This window comes from Antechinus flavipes, chromosome 4, assembly GCF_016432865.1.
Source record: "Antechinus flavipes isolate AdamAnt ecotype Samford, QLD, Australia chromosome 4, AdamAnt_v2, whole genome shotgun sequence".
Lineage (NCBI taxonomy): Eukaryota > Metazoa > Chordata > Mammalia > Dasyuromorphia > Dasyuridae > Antechinus > Antechinus flavipes.
The window spans coordinates 3,744,823-3,761,708 of record NC_067401.1 but is presented as its reverse complement, the minus strand read 5'-3'; the positions used below and the strand labels follow the sequence as shown (position 1 = coordinate 3,761,708).

Genomic DNA, 16,886 nt, shown 5'->3' with positions numbered 1-16,886 from the left:
CAATCCAATGAAATTTCATGCTTTCTCTCCTCCTTTAAGCTCCAGCCAGAATGGGGACCAATGTTGTCACCCTCTTTCCTTCCTCAAAGCCCGGTTCAAACACACCCTTCCCTTCCTCCCTTCCTCGATGAACCCCAAATTCCATCTCCATCTTGAGACTTCACTTCTGCTGGATGGCTTCTATGAGCCAGAGACCTTAAGGACAGCTCTTGGACCTCTTCACTGGCAAAAGCTGTACCCTTAGGCATTTTCATCTGCCCTGCAAATGGATGTGAGCTTCTCAAGATCAGGGACCAGCTTCTCTAGGGACAGGTACCTGAAAAAGGGACTAGCACTTAGTAGAGTGTTTGCTCATAGAAAGCCTTTAATAAGTGCTTTTTCTATCCCTCCTTCCTTCTCTCCTCCCCTCCCTTCTTCCTTCCCTTTCTTCTTTTCTCCCTTCTTTTCTTCCTCCTCTCCTTTCTTCTCTCTCCCTCTCCCCTCTTCCCTCCTCTCCTCCCCTTCCTTCCTCCTTCCTTCTCTTCTCCATTCCCTACTTCCTTCCCTTCTTCCCTCTCTCCTTTCCTATCTTCTTTGTTCCTTTCTTCCCTCCTTCCCTCCCTTCTTCCTTCCTTCCCTCCTTCCCTTCACTGGGCATTTAGTAAGCTCCTATGATTTCAGGAGCAAATACTCATCTTCCATGGGCCTAAGTGTTCCGGCTGCTCCCCTCATAATCTCCAGTTTGTCAGTGTTCTTCCTTCCAGGGCTGAGCACCACCCACTCTACAATAGAAGTGGGTCTCATTTGGCCTTTGTGTTCCTGGTGCCCATGGTTCATAAATGCTACTTGCAACAGCCCTAATTGTAGAGTTAAAGGACAACCTCCAGGGCTTCCCACCTGTGAGACTTGAGATACTTGCAACCTCCCTGGGCATCCGATGTTCCTTCTACATAATCTATATAATCAACTCTGAGTTTATCTTCTAAAATCCAGATCTGATATCAATCTATCAGCAAACATTTATTAAGTGCCTACTACATATAAGACACTGTGCTAAGTGTTGGGGATACAAAAAAAAAAAAAGATGTTCCCTGATCCTAAAAAATCTGGTAGGAGCAGTAGACTATAGGATCACAGGATTCCTCCTTCCTTCTGGATACTCTGCCCGTGTCCTAATATGGAGGTTCACCGGGAGGGGGGGGGGACCGAAGGGATGAGTCTCTAACACAAGAACTAAAAATGGAGCACCCAGGAAGAACACAAGGTGTCTGTCCTATGGACTATTAAAATGGGCTGAGTCCAAGAATCAGCTTAAAGGTCAACCCATCCATTTAATATCATCCCTGTTATTATTATCACACGGCCAAAGAAACTTGCCATCAACAGTTTGCAGCTCATCTTGAAACCTTGCTGAAGAGATTGTTGCTTCCGATTACAAAGGGGAGAATAGGCAGGAGTCCCACAGAAGAGGTCGTTCCTTTCCTCTCTGGCCATGGCTGAAAACCTTTGGTACATCCATTGCCTTGCCCTTCGGATCACGGCGAAGGAGGGTGTTCCTGGGGAACCACTGCCCTCTTGTGGTCTGCCCGTGATATTTGCTCGACTCCAGTCTACTATGAACTTGGAGGACCCTTCAATTTGATGCTCCCAGAATCCCTTGACAATCTTAAAAATTACTGAAGACACCAAAGAGATTTTATTCATTTACCATAATAAAAAATTAAAACATGTTTAAATTTATTTTAAATAACAATAATAAACCCATTATATGTTAACACAAATAGCATTTTAAAAATATCTATTTTTCAAAACAAAAAAGGTTGCATTATTTCTATAAATTTTGCAAATTTCTTTAATATCTGTATTAACAGAAGAATTTTTTACATCACATAATATTTGCTTCTGCAGTCAATCTATCCTAACCTGTTTTTTTTTTTTGTTGTTGTTGTTGTGGTTGTGGTTGTTGTTGTTTTTTTTTTTTTTGATTAAAGTATGTGAAGATATCCTGGACGCACAAGGATTTGTAATTGGAAAAGGAATGAGTATTGCAACGGGTAAATAAGATCTCATTATTATTATGAAAATAGTTTTGTTCTCATAGATCCTTCCCACTTCTGCCCTAAAAAAGTCTTCAAAGACTCTCTAATCCAAGGACTACATTTAGGAGGAGAGGAAGAGGCACCCAGAGCTGAATTCAAGTTACTGCTGAGTAGCCATCGGAGAAGATCTGATTGTGGGCCCCAGAGGACAGAGCCTGCCATCCCAGAGAAAGCTCTGCTCTGAATATCTTCACGGTTTGAAAACTGTCTTCTTATCAAAGGCTTCCCTGGCATATAAATGCCTTGTAATAAAATCCAAGAGTCTGGACAGTTTAGTCTCAAAGTTCTTTATTTCTTTCCAATTTCTTGTGCTGAAGGACAGCTCCACCGACAATGAACCAAACTACGTCAACATTGACTTCTCCTATATTGTATCATCTTTGCTGATTTTCATGGTGTGAAGTGAAGGTCTTTGAGGTGCATTTTGTTGGTTATTAGTGATCTGGAGCATTCCTTCATGGGTTGTTCTTCTGAGAACAATTTGTTCATGTCTCTTGCCATTTGTCTGTTAAAAGAATGACTGAGGGTTGTACACACATAGGCACATATATAACATTCAACATGCTATACAGTATCATATAATATATAACACATTATGTGGGCAATATATTACATATCATATATACAATATAACATAAAATGTTACATGCATTATATTGTAAATACACATAGATAATAACATAAGCATATACGTGCATATGTGTAAATACGCATATTTGCATATATAAATAAAATATCTCCCCAGTATTTTAGATAGATACAATAGGCAACATAGTTTATATAAGTATATATGTATCTATCTATCTCTATCTCTATATCAATATATAGATCTTCCTGATTCCAGGCACAGTGCTCTATCCACTGAGTAATCTTGCTGCCTCTTGCTTATACTAGCTGGTCTTAAAATGTAGTCTTTGGACCAAAGGGAATCTTTACTAACTTTTTTGGGGGAAGGGTTTTTAAGAACAAAACTATTTTTATAATACTACTGAGATCTTACCTGTTAAAATGCTCATCCCTCTTCCAATTACAAATCTGTGTGCGCCCAGATATATACATATATCATATACATGTTATTTGAGTTCGGTAAAGTATTCCTTTCATAAGGATGCTATATAGTATTAAAACTGTAAATTAAGTTTTAGCATTTTTATGATATTGTGTGGTCTAGTCAGGAGCACTGAATTTTCCTGTAGATATTTAAGTTGTGCCTTTTTTTTTTTTTAAGAATCCATACAAGAATTTTGTATGCTTGGGTAGGTTGATCCTCAATTGCTTTAGACATTTTGTAATTTGGAAGATTTCCCTTTCTCTTTTTGCGATTATATAGAAATGCTGTTGATTTTTGAGGGTTTATTTTATGGCCTGCAAAATTACTGCTGCTATTTTTTTTTTTGATTTAGTATCTCTGCTAATTTCCTAGGATTTAAAAAAAAAAAATAAAACAGGGTTTCTTCAGGAAATAGTGACTGTCTTTACTTATCTTTATACCTTGGACTTCTTTCTTTCGTCTTATTGTTATTGCTAGCATTTCCAGAATTATATCAAACAATTATGAAGTCAATAGTTTTTCTTGTGTAACTCCAGTATTTATTGAGAAAAGTTCTAGTGCATCCATATTGCATATAACTTTACTTTTTAAGGCATTACAAAAGGTCTCTGGATGCTGGAATTGAGCTCGGGTCCTCCTGAGTGGGCTCTGTTCGCTCTGCCATTTAGCTACTCCAAGAACAACTTGATCTATTTCCTTTTTGGAGATCGGGTTCTTTCATCTGTCTGTTTGATCTGTTAGGTGGAATATTTTATATTCTCAAAGCGAAAGCAAATTCTCTAATTTGCTCTTGGTTTCAGTTTTGTTAGCGTATGACTTTACCAAATAGACCCCTATATTCCTTTTATTTCATCGGATTTTCTTAAGAATATAGTTTATTATTTGAATGGCTTGATTTATCTTCCTTCTTCTTTTTAATCAGATTGCTAAAGATTTATCAATTTTATTCCTATGCCCAAAGAACCAGCTCATAGTTTAATTTCTATAACTTTCTTGCCTTCCAGTTTATCCATTTTTAATCTATTTTAAAAATCTATTTTGTGCTTATTTTCTATTTGTTTACAGTTTGGCTTTCTCCATTGTGTTCTTCTGGGAGACTGATTTAATTTTTGAGATCAATATTTTTCATGTGTGGAGATGATATTTTCTTTTCTTTTTTGGATGCAATTTGGGCTAAGTGACTTGCCTAGAGTCATAAGCTAGTAAGATTCCGGGGCTGGATAATGTTCTCCTGAGTTTAATGCCCGAGCTCTACCCACTGCTCTGCCTGGCTGCCCCACTGTGGACTGGGCTTCTCTTCTTATACTCTGTCCTTCATTTCTGTTTATTCACATTCTCTCTCCCTTATTTTCATTCCCTTTTTGGAGGCTATTTACTACTGTAGATTCAAAACCTTTATTCTGCCAAACGCTTCTGCTGTGCCTTTGAACCCATAATTCTTCTTTCTCTTTGATACCACTTGGATTTGGCCCTTTTTATACAGAGCAAGAAATGTGATGGGTGTGTCAGGTGTAGAATTTCATATTTACTTTAAAGTGTGGTGGGATAGTTCTGGACCATGGATGTCAAATAGGCAGAGTGAGGGAGCAGTAGAATCTTGGGCTTAGGCGAGAAGTGAGAGGGAAGGAGTAAGGAGAAGAAAAGAGAGGAAAAGAGAAGAAAAGAGGGAAGGAGTGGGGAGAAGAAGAGGAAAAGAGGAAAAGAGGGAAGGAGTGGGGAGAAGAAGAGGAAAAGAGGAAAAGAGGGAAGGAGTGGGGAGAAGAAGAGGAAAAGAGGAAAAGAGGGAAAGAGTGGGGAGAAGGAAATGGCAGAAAAGAGAAAAAAGAGAGGGAAGGAGTAAGAAAAAGAAAAGGGAGGAAAAAAGAAAAAGAGAAGAAAAGAGAGGGAAGGAGTAAGAAAAAGAAAAGGGAGGAAAAAAGGAAAAGAGAAGAAAAGAGAGGGAAGGAATGGGGAGAAGAAAAGAGAGGAAAAGAAGAGAAGAGGAAAGGAGGGGAGAAGAAAGGAGAGAAAGAGAGGAAAGGAGAGGAAAGGAGTGGGGAGAAGAAAAGAAAGGGAAGAGAGAAAGGAAAGAGCGAGGGGAGGAAGACAGAAGGATGAGGGAGATGGGGGAAAAATGACGACGAAAATGCCAGAAAGAAGGGATCTCGGGGGCTGTCTTGTCCAGTTCTCTGATTTTGTAGAAAAGGAATCTGAGTCCTAGAAAAGTAAAGTGACTTATGCAGGATCACACGGGTGAAACCATTAGAGAGGGAACATTCCCCACCCCCGCACCCCCCACCCGCATTCTGTAGCCTGGGTGGGGGCTGGGAAGGAGGCGAGGGGAAGAGGGAGGGAGAGCAGGGGGTGCAGCAGGTAGGGGAGGGAAAGGGAGAGAGACCAGAAAAAGGGAGCAGAGCAGAGGAAGGGAGCTAGGATGGAGAGAGGGAAGAGGTAGAGAGTACTAAGAAGGGCAAAGGATCAGGAATAGGACAGAGGGAGAAGGGAGGAATCCAGCGTGAGGGTAGGAAAGAAGGGGGAGGAACGTAGAGCACGAAGAAGCCCCGCCCCCTTCTCTCCTTGCTCTCCAGCCCCCCTCTTGCAGACTGCCTTGAGGGCGGGGCCAGGAACCAGACTGTGGTGGGCGGAGAAAGAGGCGGGTCCAGGAGGCTGGGAATGGAGAGGGGCGAGACTAACGGGGAATGGGCGGGGCTAGGGTTCTGGTGTTCTGGGCTGGGGATGTTGGTCACTGCATTTTGAGTAGGGCGGGGCATGCAATCAGAAGTGCGCAGGGCTAGAGCCCCGGTGGTTGAGCCAGGGAAGGCGGTAGGTGGAGGGGGTTGTTACCAAGGGGCGGGGACTAAAGCAAGGCTGGGGGCGGGGCCAGGTAGCGGGCGGCTGAGGCAGGCTACTGGGCCGAGGGAGGCCTCTGGGGGGCGGGGACATCCGAGACATCTAGCCGGATTGGACAGTGATGGGGCGGGGACGTGACGCCAGCGGCGGCGGCTTGTTGCCCGTTGCTAAGGCGGCGCGCGCTTGGCGACAGAACGCCGTGAGTCCGCGCAGGCGCCGTTGCAGAGCGCGGGGTATTGTGGGATGGGCCGGCTAGCTAAGAGGAGACGGCGGCGGCAGTGGCGGCGGGAGCTGCGGGGCCAGGCGGCGGCCTGAGGTGGCCAGGTAGGCGCTGGGGCCGCCATGAACTCCTCGGTGGTGAAGCGCACGCAGGACGCCCTGGGGAAGGTGATCAAGAAGCCGCCGCTGACGGAGAAGCTACTGAGTAAACCCCCGTTCCGCTACTTGCACGACATCATCACAGAGGTGCGGGCCCAGGCCGGGAGGGCAGGGGAGGCCCGGGGGAGTGGAGAAGGGGGTCTTCGGCGTTTGGTCAGAGGAGCGCCTGCCCTCGGGGAGCTCCGGTGGAGAGGGAAGGGAAAGCCTGCGGGCGGGAGGGGCAGCACGGCGGGCCTTCCCGGGTCGGGAAACTCCCTTCACCTGTGCAGATCGTCGATGTCACCCTCAGCTGGGGAAGGCATCCCCGGTCGCCGAGCACGGGGGGTCGGGCACCTAATAGCGTTTCATGAATGCCGGCTGTGTGTGTCAGGGGCCGGGCTGACTCCGAGCCTCGTATCCATTCTGCTGTCAACCTCCCCAAGTGGCCCGGCAGCCTCCGGGGACTGGCGGCTCACCTCCCGCCGCGGCCAGGGGAGCCAGCGGGTACGAACTCCTCCTGTGGCCCAGGCTAGGGACAGGGAAGGAAAGGGAGGGAGGGCCCGGGGCCGGGTCTGAGGCCGGGAGGTAAGGGGCCACTGAGGAGCAACAGTTTCGGAGCTGAGGTCGAAGCCCCGGGTTAGTTCTGGGAGGGCCCCGGGGCCCTTTTATGGTTGGGGAAATTGAGACTCAGCGATTTGGAACTGGAGTGAGGCTCCAGGGCAAATGCATGGTCGGGGGTGGGGGCAGGAGGGCTGAAGAAGGATGCTGGAGTTAGGAGGAGGAGAAGGAGGAGGAAATGGAGAAGGGATGAAGGAGAAGAATGCTGAAGGCAGGAGGAGGAGGAGGAAATGGAGAAGGGATGAAGGAGAAGGATGCTGGAGGCAGGAGGAAGAGAGATGGAGAAGGATGCTGGAGGGAGGAGGAAGAGAGATGAAGGAGAAGGATGCTGGAGGGAGGAGGAAGAGAGATGAAGGAGAAGGATGCTGGAGGGAGGAGGAGGAGGAGAAGATGAAGTAGAAAGGTTATGGAGGGAGGAGGAGGGAAAGGGATGAAGGAGAAGAATGCTGGAGGCAGGAGGAAGAGAGATGGAGAAGGATGCTAGAGGGAGGAGGAGGAGAAGGATGCTGGAAGGAGGAAGAGATAAAGGAGAAGGATGTTGGAGGCAGGAGGAGAAGGGATGAAGGAGAAGGATGCTGGAGGCAGGAGGAGAAGGGATGAAGGAGAAGGATGCTGGAGGCAGGAGGAAGAGAGATGGAGAAGGATGCTGGAGGGAGGAAGAGATAAAGGAGAAGGATGTTGGAGGCAGGAGGAGAAAGGATGAAGGAGAAGGGTGCTGGAGGGAGGAGGAAGAGAAATGAAGGAGAAGGATGCTAGAGGGAGGAGGAAGAGAGATGGAGAAGGATGCTGGAGGCAGGAGGAAGAGAGATGGAGAAGGATGCTAGAGGGAGGAGGAGGAGAAGGATGCTGGAAGGAGGAAGAGATAAAGGAGAAGGATGTTGGAGGCAGAAGGAGAAGGGATGAAGGAGAAGGATGCTGGAGGGAGGAGGAAGAGAGATGAAGGAGAAGGATGCTAGAGGGAGGAGGAGGAGAAGGATACTGGAGGAAGGAAGAGATGAAGAAGGATGCTGGGGGAGGAAGAGATGGAGAAGGATTCTGGAGGCAGGAGGAGGAGAGATGAAGGAGAAGGATGCTGGAGAGAGAAAGAGATGAAGGAGGAGGATTCTGGAGGGAGGAAGAGATGAAGGCAGGAGAAGGAGGAAAAGGAATGAAGGAGAAGGCTGTCGGAAGCAGGAGAAAAAGGGATGAAGGAGAAGGATGCTGGAGGGAGGAGGAGGAGGAGGTGAGGTGCTGGAGGCAGCAGGGGAGGAGGGGCCAGGCTGGGGTTCCTGCTGGGATCCTGAGCCCACGAGACAGCTTGAGGACCCTTTTTCATGTCTTGTTGCTTTGCCCTAGGCCTGAGCCCTTCCACTTCCCCAGTGTGGCAAGGACTGGAGCTTTTGGGGTACTCTGGGGTCCTTCTCTTGGGAAAGACTCCTTTCCCACCTAAGGGGCCATTGTTGGGATGCTGATTTTTAGTCTTTCTAGTCTCATTCATGAAGGGAATGTGAGCTGCTGGGCTGGGCTAGATCAGCCCCTTTGGTTTGTCTGTGTTGCCATGGGAGGCTGCCATGTCTCCTGACTCCTCTGCTTGTCGGGCAGTGGCCGAGGGGCACGAGAGATCCCTTCCCCCTGCTCGGGAACCAGGGCTACCTTTGCTACCAGATTCACACCTTTTTTAAGTGAATATCTCGTGTATTCTCCTACTGGCCAGGGCTGCAAGCTCTTTCTGTACGCTTGTCAAAACCCAACCAAAGAGGGAGAAATGGATCGTACATCCTATTTAAGTGCAGCTAGAGTCCTTGGAGTAGATCAGAGGAAATGAGATGTCTGCTTCTCCAGAGTTACTGCCCAGGTGCTTCCATCACAGATGTTTGACCACAGTGGAGTAGCCAGTCTGCAGACAGGATTGTTTGCTTGAAAGAAAATAGAATTCTGTGTGTGAACATATCATCCCTCAGGAAAGAGCTAGCCCTGGGAAGATGAACAAGTTGTGCTTTATTCAGGGCATGGGATGAGATGCACTTAAGTATTTCCACAAAGACTGGGCTGAGTAATTGCCTTATTGGGCACAGTAATTAAACATTTAAACAATGCAAGTTTGATTCTAATAGAAATTTAGAAATTCCTGACACTTGCTCCTCAATTTCATGTTATTTCCACATTTTGTAAACATGCTCTCTATTTCTTCATCTTCATTTTTAAAAAATCATGATCAAAATGGTGAATACTCCAGATTCTCCACCAGAAATCTCCCCCTAAGTTGACAGGGAACTACTCATTAATTGATGCTTGTTTTGTTCATTCAATCAATTCAAAATCCAATTAACTGTATAATCAGATAGCCTGAGGATTCCCAACCTTTTCAAGTAGGAGCACTCCTTTTTTAAAAGAAAAAAAATTGTAGACATCATATAATATTAGTTGAAAAATACACAACAAAACCTTTAATTCACTAATATTTAAAAATGAATTTACACCTTATAACAACACCATTTACATGCTTTTGAAAAAGTAACAATACATATTTCTGCTTCTAATATCATTTCTATTTATGTTGTCTTTACATCCCCAGGCCCCCTAGTTTGAAACCTTAGAATTAGGCTTAATTCTCATGTTTTTTACCTTCATATTCCAGTGTCCTTCACCATGTATTAAATTTTGTGAATTGTATCTGCAAAATGTTGCATTGCCAATCTCTTGCATTCGTCTCCTGTTCTTTGCTTATTGATTGAGAGCTCTGGGTGCTCAACCTGTATTGGCCATTAACTTTGTGCTATTGTGACAATTATTACAACTTCCTGAGTCTTACTGTGCTCATCTGTAAAACAGGCAGGGAAGGGAGGTAAAGTACTCACTATCTTATATAAGATATTAGCCTTTTCCCCCTTAACCCCAGAGAGGCAACATGGAGGACCATTCAGGCTGGGGTGAAGAAGAGAATTGAGATTTAGATGTGAGGATAAAGTTCCTCATAAATAGAAGAAGGGCCGCCTGGGGAAATGACAGGGTTCCGTGTAGGTGAGGAAATGTCTTCAAGCTAAGGTTGGGTGCCCATTTGGGCATTTGTTAGATAGCGGAGACAGTTTACTTAAGTAGGTGCCACTTGACCTTGAGAATCTCAGAGGTGCCTGTGTGAGCCTGAGAGTCTCTAACCTCAAGTCCTCTGAGCTCCCGACTTCTGATCTGACATTCTGGGGTTCGTTGCTTGAGGGAAGAAAGATGCAGAAAGAATTGCTTATTCACAAAGAGGCAAGATATCTGTGTTGTGTGGGGTAAAGAATTGTGCCACTCTTTCTGCCACTGTAGACTTTGGGTTGTTCCAAGGTTATCTTATCTACCTGAGCAATGATGTCTGCTGTATTTACCATGACATGCTGGCCCGACTTCGAATTTTGGAGTCAGGAAGACCTGAATGCAAGCCTTGCCTCTAACATACTAACTCTGGGACCACTAGCCAATCACCTAACCTTTTCTATCCCCATAACTCCTTCCTTTCCCAACTTGGAGACTATATAAATTCCAGATGAACTGGTCAGCTGCCTCACTGAGTGAATCTCTATGCAGAAATTCCCTGAACTCTCTAGTATCCCCCAAAAGAAAACACCTTTGAAATCTGCAATCTGAAATCTGTGACCTTACCTGGTAGGGTAGGTAATCCCCACTGATTTGTTGTCAGTGGTTCTTGCCCGTGATGTATCTTGAGGGACTCTGTCCGCTACCCTGGAAACATCATCATCACCCCTTTTGTACATCAGGGGGTCACTTGATTTGTCCATCAGTTTCTTTAAAATGCTAGGGCCACTGAAAACTTGAAAAAAAATTTTTTTTGATAAAATTGATGTAAAGCATCAGAGGGAAGTTATTTAAAATTGATTTTTAAATGATGTTTTTGTTTTTATTTTGTTTTTATTGATGCTTCCTGTTTTTATCTTGGGAGGCAGTAAGACATGGTAGACAGAAAGCTGGCCTTGATGCCAGGAGTACCTGACTGACTATGTGATCCTCAGTACTCTGGGAAGCTCTAACAAGCCTCAGTTGCAGAGAAGGTTGCAGACTTGCATTGGTGGGGGGTATATCTTTAACCAGGAATTTCTCATACCAATGAAATCACAGGTCCAGTCCTTATTTCTGTCCATCTGTTTTTATATCATATGTTTTTTCCTGATTATATCTTTTTTTCCTCTATGGAACTGCCTTAATTACAAAGATTAAAAAAGAGGAAGAGAAAGCAATTCACTAAAATTAACCAATGTATTAATGGTGTCTGATAGTACATATGATATTCATTTATTATTCTCACCTTTTCTCAGTCATTCTCTGCAACCAAGTCTGTTCACTATAATTACATAATAATTGAGTTTTTCTTTCCTCCCTCCCTTTCTCCCTTTCTTCCTAATTCATTGTCTTTCTTCCTCCTTTCTTTCCTTCCCCTTTCCTCTCTACCCTCTCTCCCCCCACCCCCACCCCACTCTTTTGGTTCTTTTACTTTATAGTGCAGTGATTGCTTATATCATTTTTTTTTATTTTGCTTGCTTCACTTCACCTCTTCATATCAGTTTTTTGTACTTTGCATTCATGAATCTAACTGCCTTTTTTTTTTTTTTCCTTCAAGCTGAATTTTGATCTACTAGCAATGAAAAAGGGTTTATTGAATGTATAATCCAATTGTAAATAGTCCTAGAAAGACCTCAAGCTTTGAGAGTTTCCACTTAAACCTATTATTGAATTTGGACTGATGATGCTTTCTGGTGTGATATTAATAATTTTCTCCTTCTTTATGTTTTAAAGGTAATTAGAATGACTGGTTTTATGAAGGGACTCTACACAGATTCTGAGCTGAAATCTGATAATGTTAAGGTAGGTTTGAAACCATCTTCTTGACTTGATTAATGTTTATAAGTTAATAGTTTTTCTTTACAATGCCATTCTCTTGAGAATCAAAAAGGTTGATATTTAACCTAATAACCTGAGGAAAACATTTCCGTTCTGCCCCTCTTCCCTTTTTTGGAGAGAAAAATGATGATGGACTGGCAAATTAAGAATGGTGAAAATAGCTCAGTACTGACTCATTTTACCTTTACCTAAGAGATCATTAAGAAAGCATCATTGAGAGAGATCATTTATTTTACTTTTCTTTTGGACTCAAGGAACTCTTTGAAAACATATTCTTTTCTTTGAAAGCCTTTGGTGTGCAATACTTTCACAGATACCTACTTTATATGTTTCATGTTCCAGGTCCTTCACCAGTTAACCTTTATTTCAGATATTAAAGTCTCACAGGATTTGCTGTATGAGCAATAAAATAATATTTTCTAAAAATTGGGAAAGCAATTTTTTTTTATTTAAAGAAAGACAATTAGAAAACGTTATCTTTTTTCTAAATTATTTGGAACTCCATTTGCAAATTTAAAAGTAATTAGAATGACTACTATCATTAGCTTTTATGAAACTCATGCCTCAATATGTATTTATTATTGATTATTAAGGGAAAATAGATTGGGTAAATCCAAATATCGCCTTAAAGACTCTCCTCTGCCCAGTATCACTAGGTGATCCTACTTCCCTCCAAGGTCAACTTATCAGCAGGCAGCTCACCATTATTCATTACGTCATGAGTAGCTATGATTTGGGGAGAGATCTTGGAGCCCTGTGATTTGCAACTCAGTGATGGCACGGGAGGATATTAATTATTGGGTTAATTCTTGAGAGACATGAGGGCAGGGAGTAGCTTGTGATGGTCCTCAAAACTGAGCTCAGCTATGGCTCATGCCATTTTCTTTTCACCCAGTAAAAAAAGCCTGGCTCTTGGGCCACCTCCAAGATTTACCATGGACTATGTACCTATATATTAAGTGACTCCTTGGTGACTTTGGTCATCTGAGAGGAGTATCTTGTTGATGTTTCCATAGGAATGAGATTTGTGTTTCACAGGTTTATTTTAGGAAATCAATTCAGTCCCAGAATGAATTGAATAGGATTATTTTTATTTACTTAAAGAGATCAAGTTTTTCTAGATGTAAAGTGCTTTTCAAATTAGCAATGCTGATTAGAGATGAGAACTTTCTCTGTAGAATATGTTGGAGATGGTACAAATTATGACTTTAAATAATGTATTTTCAATCTAAATTTATCAGGATAAAGATGCGAAGATTAGCTTCCTTCAGAAGACCATAGATGTTGTGATAATGGTTTCTGGAGAACCATTATCTGTGAAACCAGCGAGAATTGTGGCAGGACACGAACCAGAAAGAACAAATGAGCTGCTCCAAGCAATTGGAAAGTGCTGTCTCAATAAGGTAATAGTTCAGAGAGAAGCACCGGAACAGAGTGTGGTAACAGAAGAAAGAATGGTCTTATGGGTTTCTCAGATGGCAGGGATCCTTTTCTCAGTGATTCAGGCTTCTACATGGCTCCCTGAGGGATCTGTGGGTTTTGGTTGCATCATTGGCAGAGCTGGGGCTGAGTGTGGAGTTGGGGGACACCTGGGCCAAGACCTGGATTCCCTGCTTTGATTCCCTCTTAGACAAGTTGAAGACTGAACTGTCCCCCAGCCCGCCTAGAAGCTCCTGCAGGTCTCTTGCCTAAAAACTGCTCCTCCTGGAATCCCGCCAACCAGAGATTCATTTCATTTACTAAAAGCGTTACCTAAATGTCTATTGCTACTTTTATTTAAAAATGCTGGGCTAAGTCTCATCTCTTGGTATGATACATTTTTATTCTTAATTGATATTTTCTGTATCTATCACCTTCATCAGGTACCTTTTCAACTTTGCTAGCTCTTACCCTTGAGGCTGCCCAGGAGGCTATCTGGTGCCCAGGAAATTAAGAGTAAGCAATGCCTTTGAGGCCACGGGGGTTCTGAAGCTTGGAACCAAGGCTCTAACTCTGGTGTGTGAGGGTCCTCAGGCAGAAATTGGCCCCGTGGGGCTTTTTCAGCACAGACCCCAGTGCAATAAGAAGACATCCTCTTTGTCTAGGTGCTCTCTTAAGCAGGCCCCAATGGTCAGTGGTCCTGCACCAGTTCAGGGGAAGCTTGTGCATGAGGAATCTCAGCCTTGAGAGACCATGCTTATTTAGGTAGCCTGAAATGGCCCGGACCTCGCTGCTCAGAGTTGTGCAAGTCTCCGCTCTGAGGAAGGAGCCTCAAGGGAAGGGGAGGGATCTGCTTGTGCTCTGTCCTTCCTCTGTCTCAGTTTGGCTCCAGTTAGAGCAGCTGAAGAGCAAGAATCGCACGCAGCAGGTGGAGGTGATTTTTGTGTCCCAGTCAGCCCTGTGGAGAGCATTGGGAGGTGGGAGGGGTGGGAGGCAGCACCAGGGCCAGGAGATGCCCATTTGGGACCATGGCTGGCATGGGCCTGGCCAGTCTGGAGCTGAGTTTTTCTTTTCTCCAGGGTATGAAGAAGAAAAAGTAAATGTTGGCTAGTTAAAAAAAAAAAAAAAAACGTGATGGGATATGATGTCATGAATGAATGATAGCATTAGTAAAGGAGGCCGGGCCGTTTGCTCTCCGGTGAGCTAAGTAGGATTTGTGTAGCTATAGTAACTTTTTGAGAAGCTTCTTGTCAACAAGCATTTGGTTCCTCTCTGTAAGACCATGGATTATGTGGTAGAGACACTGTTCGGAAGGCGTTGAGACCTGGCGGGTACAGAGACAAAAGCCGTACACACCCATTGGAGCAGTCAGTCTCAGCTCTCCTCTGCGCCGCTGTCCCCCGCTGACCTTGGCTGAGGGGTCTCGGTTTCTTTACCCAAAAAACGAAGGGGAGGGATGATCTCTGGCCCACCTGCTGTGATTCGAGTTAAAGTACAAATTCAGAGAAGTCAGCCCTCGGCACCCAGTGAATGGTCCAGACCGTGATTACTTTGGGAGAACTTCAGAGGAGGGAAAGGATTCTGGGAAGGGCCAGAGATGCCCGCCCAGGGGAAAGGTCCTTGGGCAGTATGCCCGTCATGCCGCTGGTGTGATGGCCTCCCCACAGCTGTGTACTTCCATGGTCCCCGTCGCCCTCGCTGCCCCCTTGGCCTCCTGATCGGTCTCTTGCTTCCATTCTCTTTTCCAGTTTCTCCCCATAAAATTGCTCATCTTCCGTATACCCAAATAGACTCGGCCACTCACCAGATCTGGTTTGCTCTTGGTTTTCCCCTGGCCTCTAGTCCGAACTACAGTGTCCCTTCTGTGTTTCCGGCCCCCTTCTTGGTTCTTTGATGTGATCTCCCCTGGGGCGCTCGGTACTGCAGCCTGCTGGCTGTTCCTGGAGCTTCAGCTTCCTCCAGGAAGCCTCTATCTCTTCTTAAGTGACCTAGCAGGGCACATTTTAGTGTTCTGGGTATGTAGGTGACAAGGGGCAGAGCTAGTTTTGGTCTTGTCTCTGGGCTCCCGGGATCTGGCATGGCCCCTGTGGCCCCAGCAAGAGCTTCCTCAAAGCTTATGGGGCCGTGTCTTGCCATCCAGGCCCAGTCCATCAAGTGTGACTGATGAGGAGATGCTGAAGCCTCACCTCCTTATGGCCACGGGCCTGAGTCGTGCGGGTACAAAGCAAGCCAAGGGACCTTTTTCTTTTACACTCTCCTCCATGTCTAGATGAGTAATGGCACAAGACAGGTGCTCTGAAAGCACTTGCCTCCTGGAGAGTAGCCTTCCCTTTTGTCTGAGACACGAGGCGATTCTCTCTCTGCTTAGAGGAGATCTCCAGACTCTTGGTGGACAGGCCTTAATGCTTAGGGCGTGTTTTGGGGCCTCCTAAGGATTCACTGAACTCAATGAGCATGGGAGGTAGCTTGTATAAGTAGAATTTCCCCCTTTCACTGACAAGACCTCTGGGGCTCAGGGAGATGAAGTGGCTTGTCTTCCATGGTCAGGCAGCTAGGAGTCAGAGCTGGGCCTTCTGCCACCAAGTCCACATCGGTCATGACTTGGGTGGGCCAAACCACCCATGGCTTCTCAACTTGAATGACTGGTCTTTGTCCTTCCCCTGCTTTGCCTCAGAAAGTAATGTTAAGGGCTTTTCTCAGTTTCTCTTGGCATGGAAAGGGTTTCTTTTCATCTTAGGAAACACTGAATATCTAACAGCTGAAATTTTCTAACCTTTGCCTGGCTTGCCTTGTGAGGTAGTGAGCCTTCTGCCCCTGTGAGTATTCAGGCAGAGGCTGAATGCCTCTCGGCCATATTGCAGAGGGGATTCTTGTTTTGTAAGTCTCCGAGTGTGGTTGAGGTCAGGTGCTCTTGTCAGTCCCCCACCCCAGATCCCCCGCCGCAGACCTGCTGTAGGACTGCACAGCTTCAGCACGCGCTCTCTGCGGGCACCACGCCTGCCCCAATGGGCTTGCCATAGCAAAAACCAAACCAAACCCGGGCGTTTCCGGTCCGGAATCCGGGCGTCTGGCTCTCGAGCTGGGATTTCTTTGGTGGTCATATAGTGAGGCCTGCAGGATCTTGTACTTTGGGGCATAGAGCCTCCTGGTGGGAGTCCTGTGTGTACAGGGCATGGCTGTACCCTGGCCACGGGGCTCTGGGGGATCCCAAGCTCATCTGCGATTTCAGTTAGTCCCTTTTCTTCAACAGGTGACATCACATGTGTCAGGTGGAGCTTGAACTCCGCTCCATCTGTGATGACATGGGATCCCTCAGGGAGCTTGGGGGGGCGGGGAGGGGGAACTTTCCACTTGGAGCTGGACATGGGCTGGGCTCTCCGACTGTGATGAATGCTCACTTGAATGGCTGTTAGATCTGCTAACTCTCCCCCTTTAACTTTTTCTTTGTCTTTGCTTCCCTTTGGACGTGAAGCTCTCAAGCGATGAAGCAGTGAAGAGAGTTCTCGCTGGAGAGAAGGGGGACGCAAAGGGGAAGCCTCCGCTGACCTCGAAATCCCAAGAGCAGGACAACAAGGAGGTTAAGGAAGAAGAGCCACGGATTCACAAAGAGAAGGAGGTGAGCCGGGAGCCTTTAGATGCTTCAGATAACCCGACTTAGA

At 45.4% G+C, this 16,886-nt stretch overlaps 1 protein-coding gene across 9 annotated transcripts in view; it reads left to right on the top strand.

Moving 5' to 3' along the window:
• Nucleotides 1-6,191: 6,191 nt before the first annotated feature.
• Nucleotides 6,192-16,886, top strand: part of TRAF3IP1 (TRAF3 interacting protein 1) — a 63,278-nt gene continuing 52,583 nt past the window's right edge. For 7 of the 9 annotated variants that reach the window (XM_051998746.1, XM_051998751.1, XM_051998750.1 and 4 more), the window contains exons 1-4: nt 6,192-6,423; nt 11,704-11,772; nt 13,050-13,211; nt 16,700-16,843. In XM_051998746.1, the coding sequence (XP_051854706.1) occupies nt 6,301-6,423; nt 11,704-11,772; nt 13,050-13,211; nt 16,700-16,843 (498 nt within the window). In that variant the 5' untranslated portion in view covers nt 6,192-6,300. The remainder of the gene's footprint in view (nt 6,424-11,703; nt 11,773-13,049; nt 13,212-16,699; nt 16,844-16,886) is intronic. The other 2 variants (XM_051998753.1, XM_051998752.1) reach the window with 1 other exon arrangement.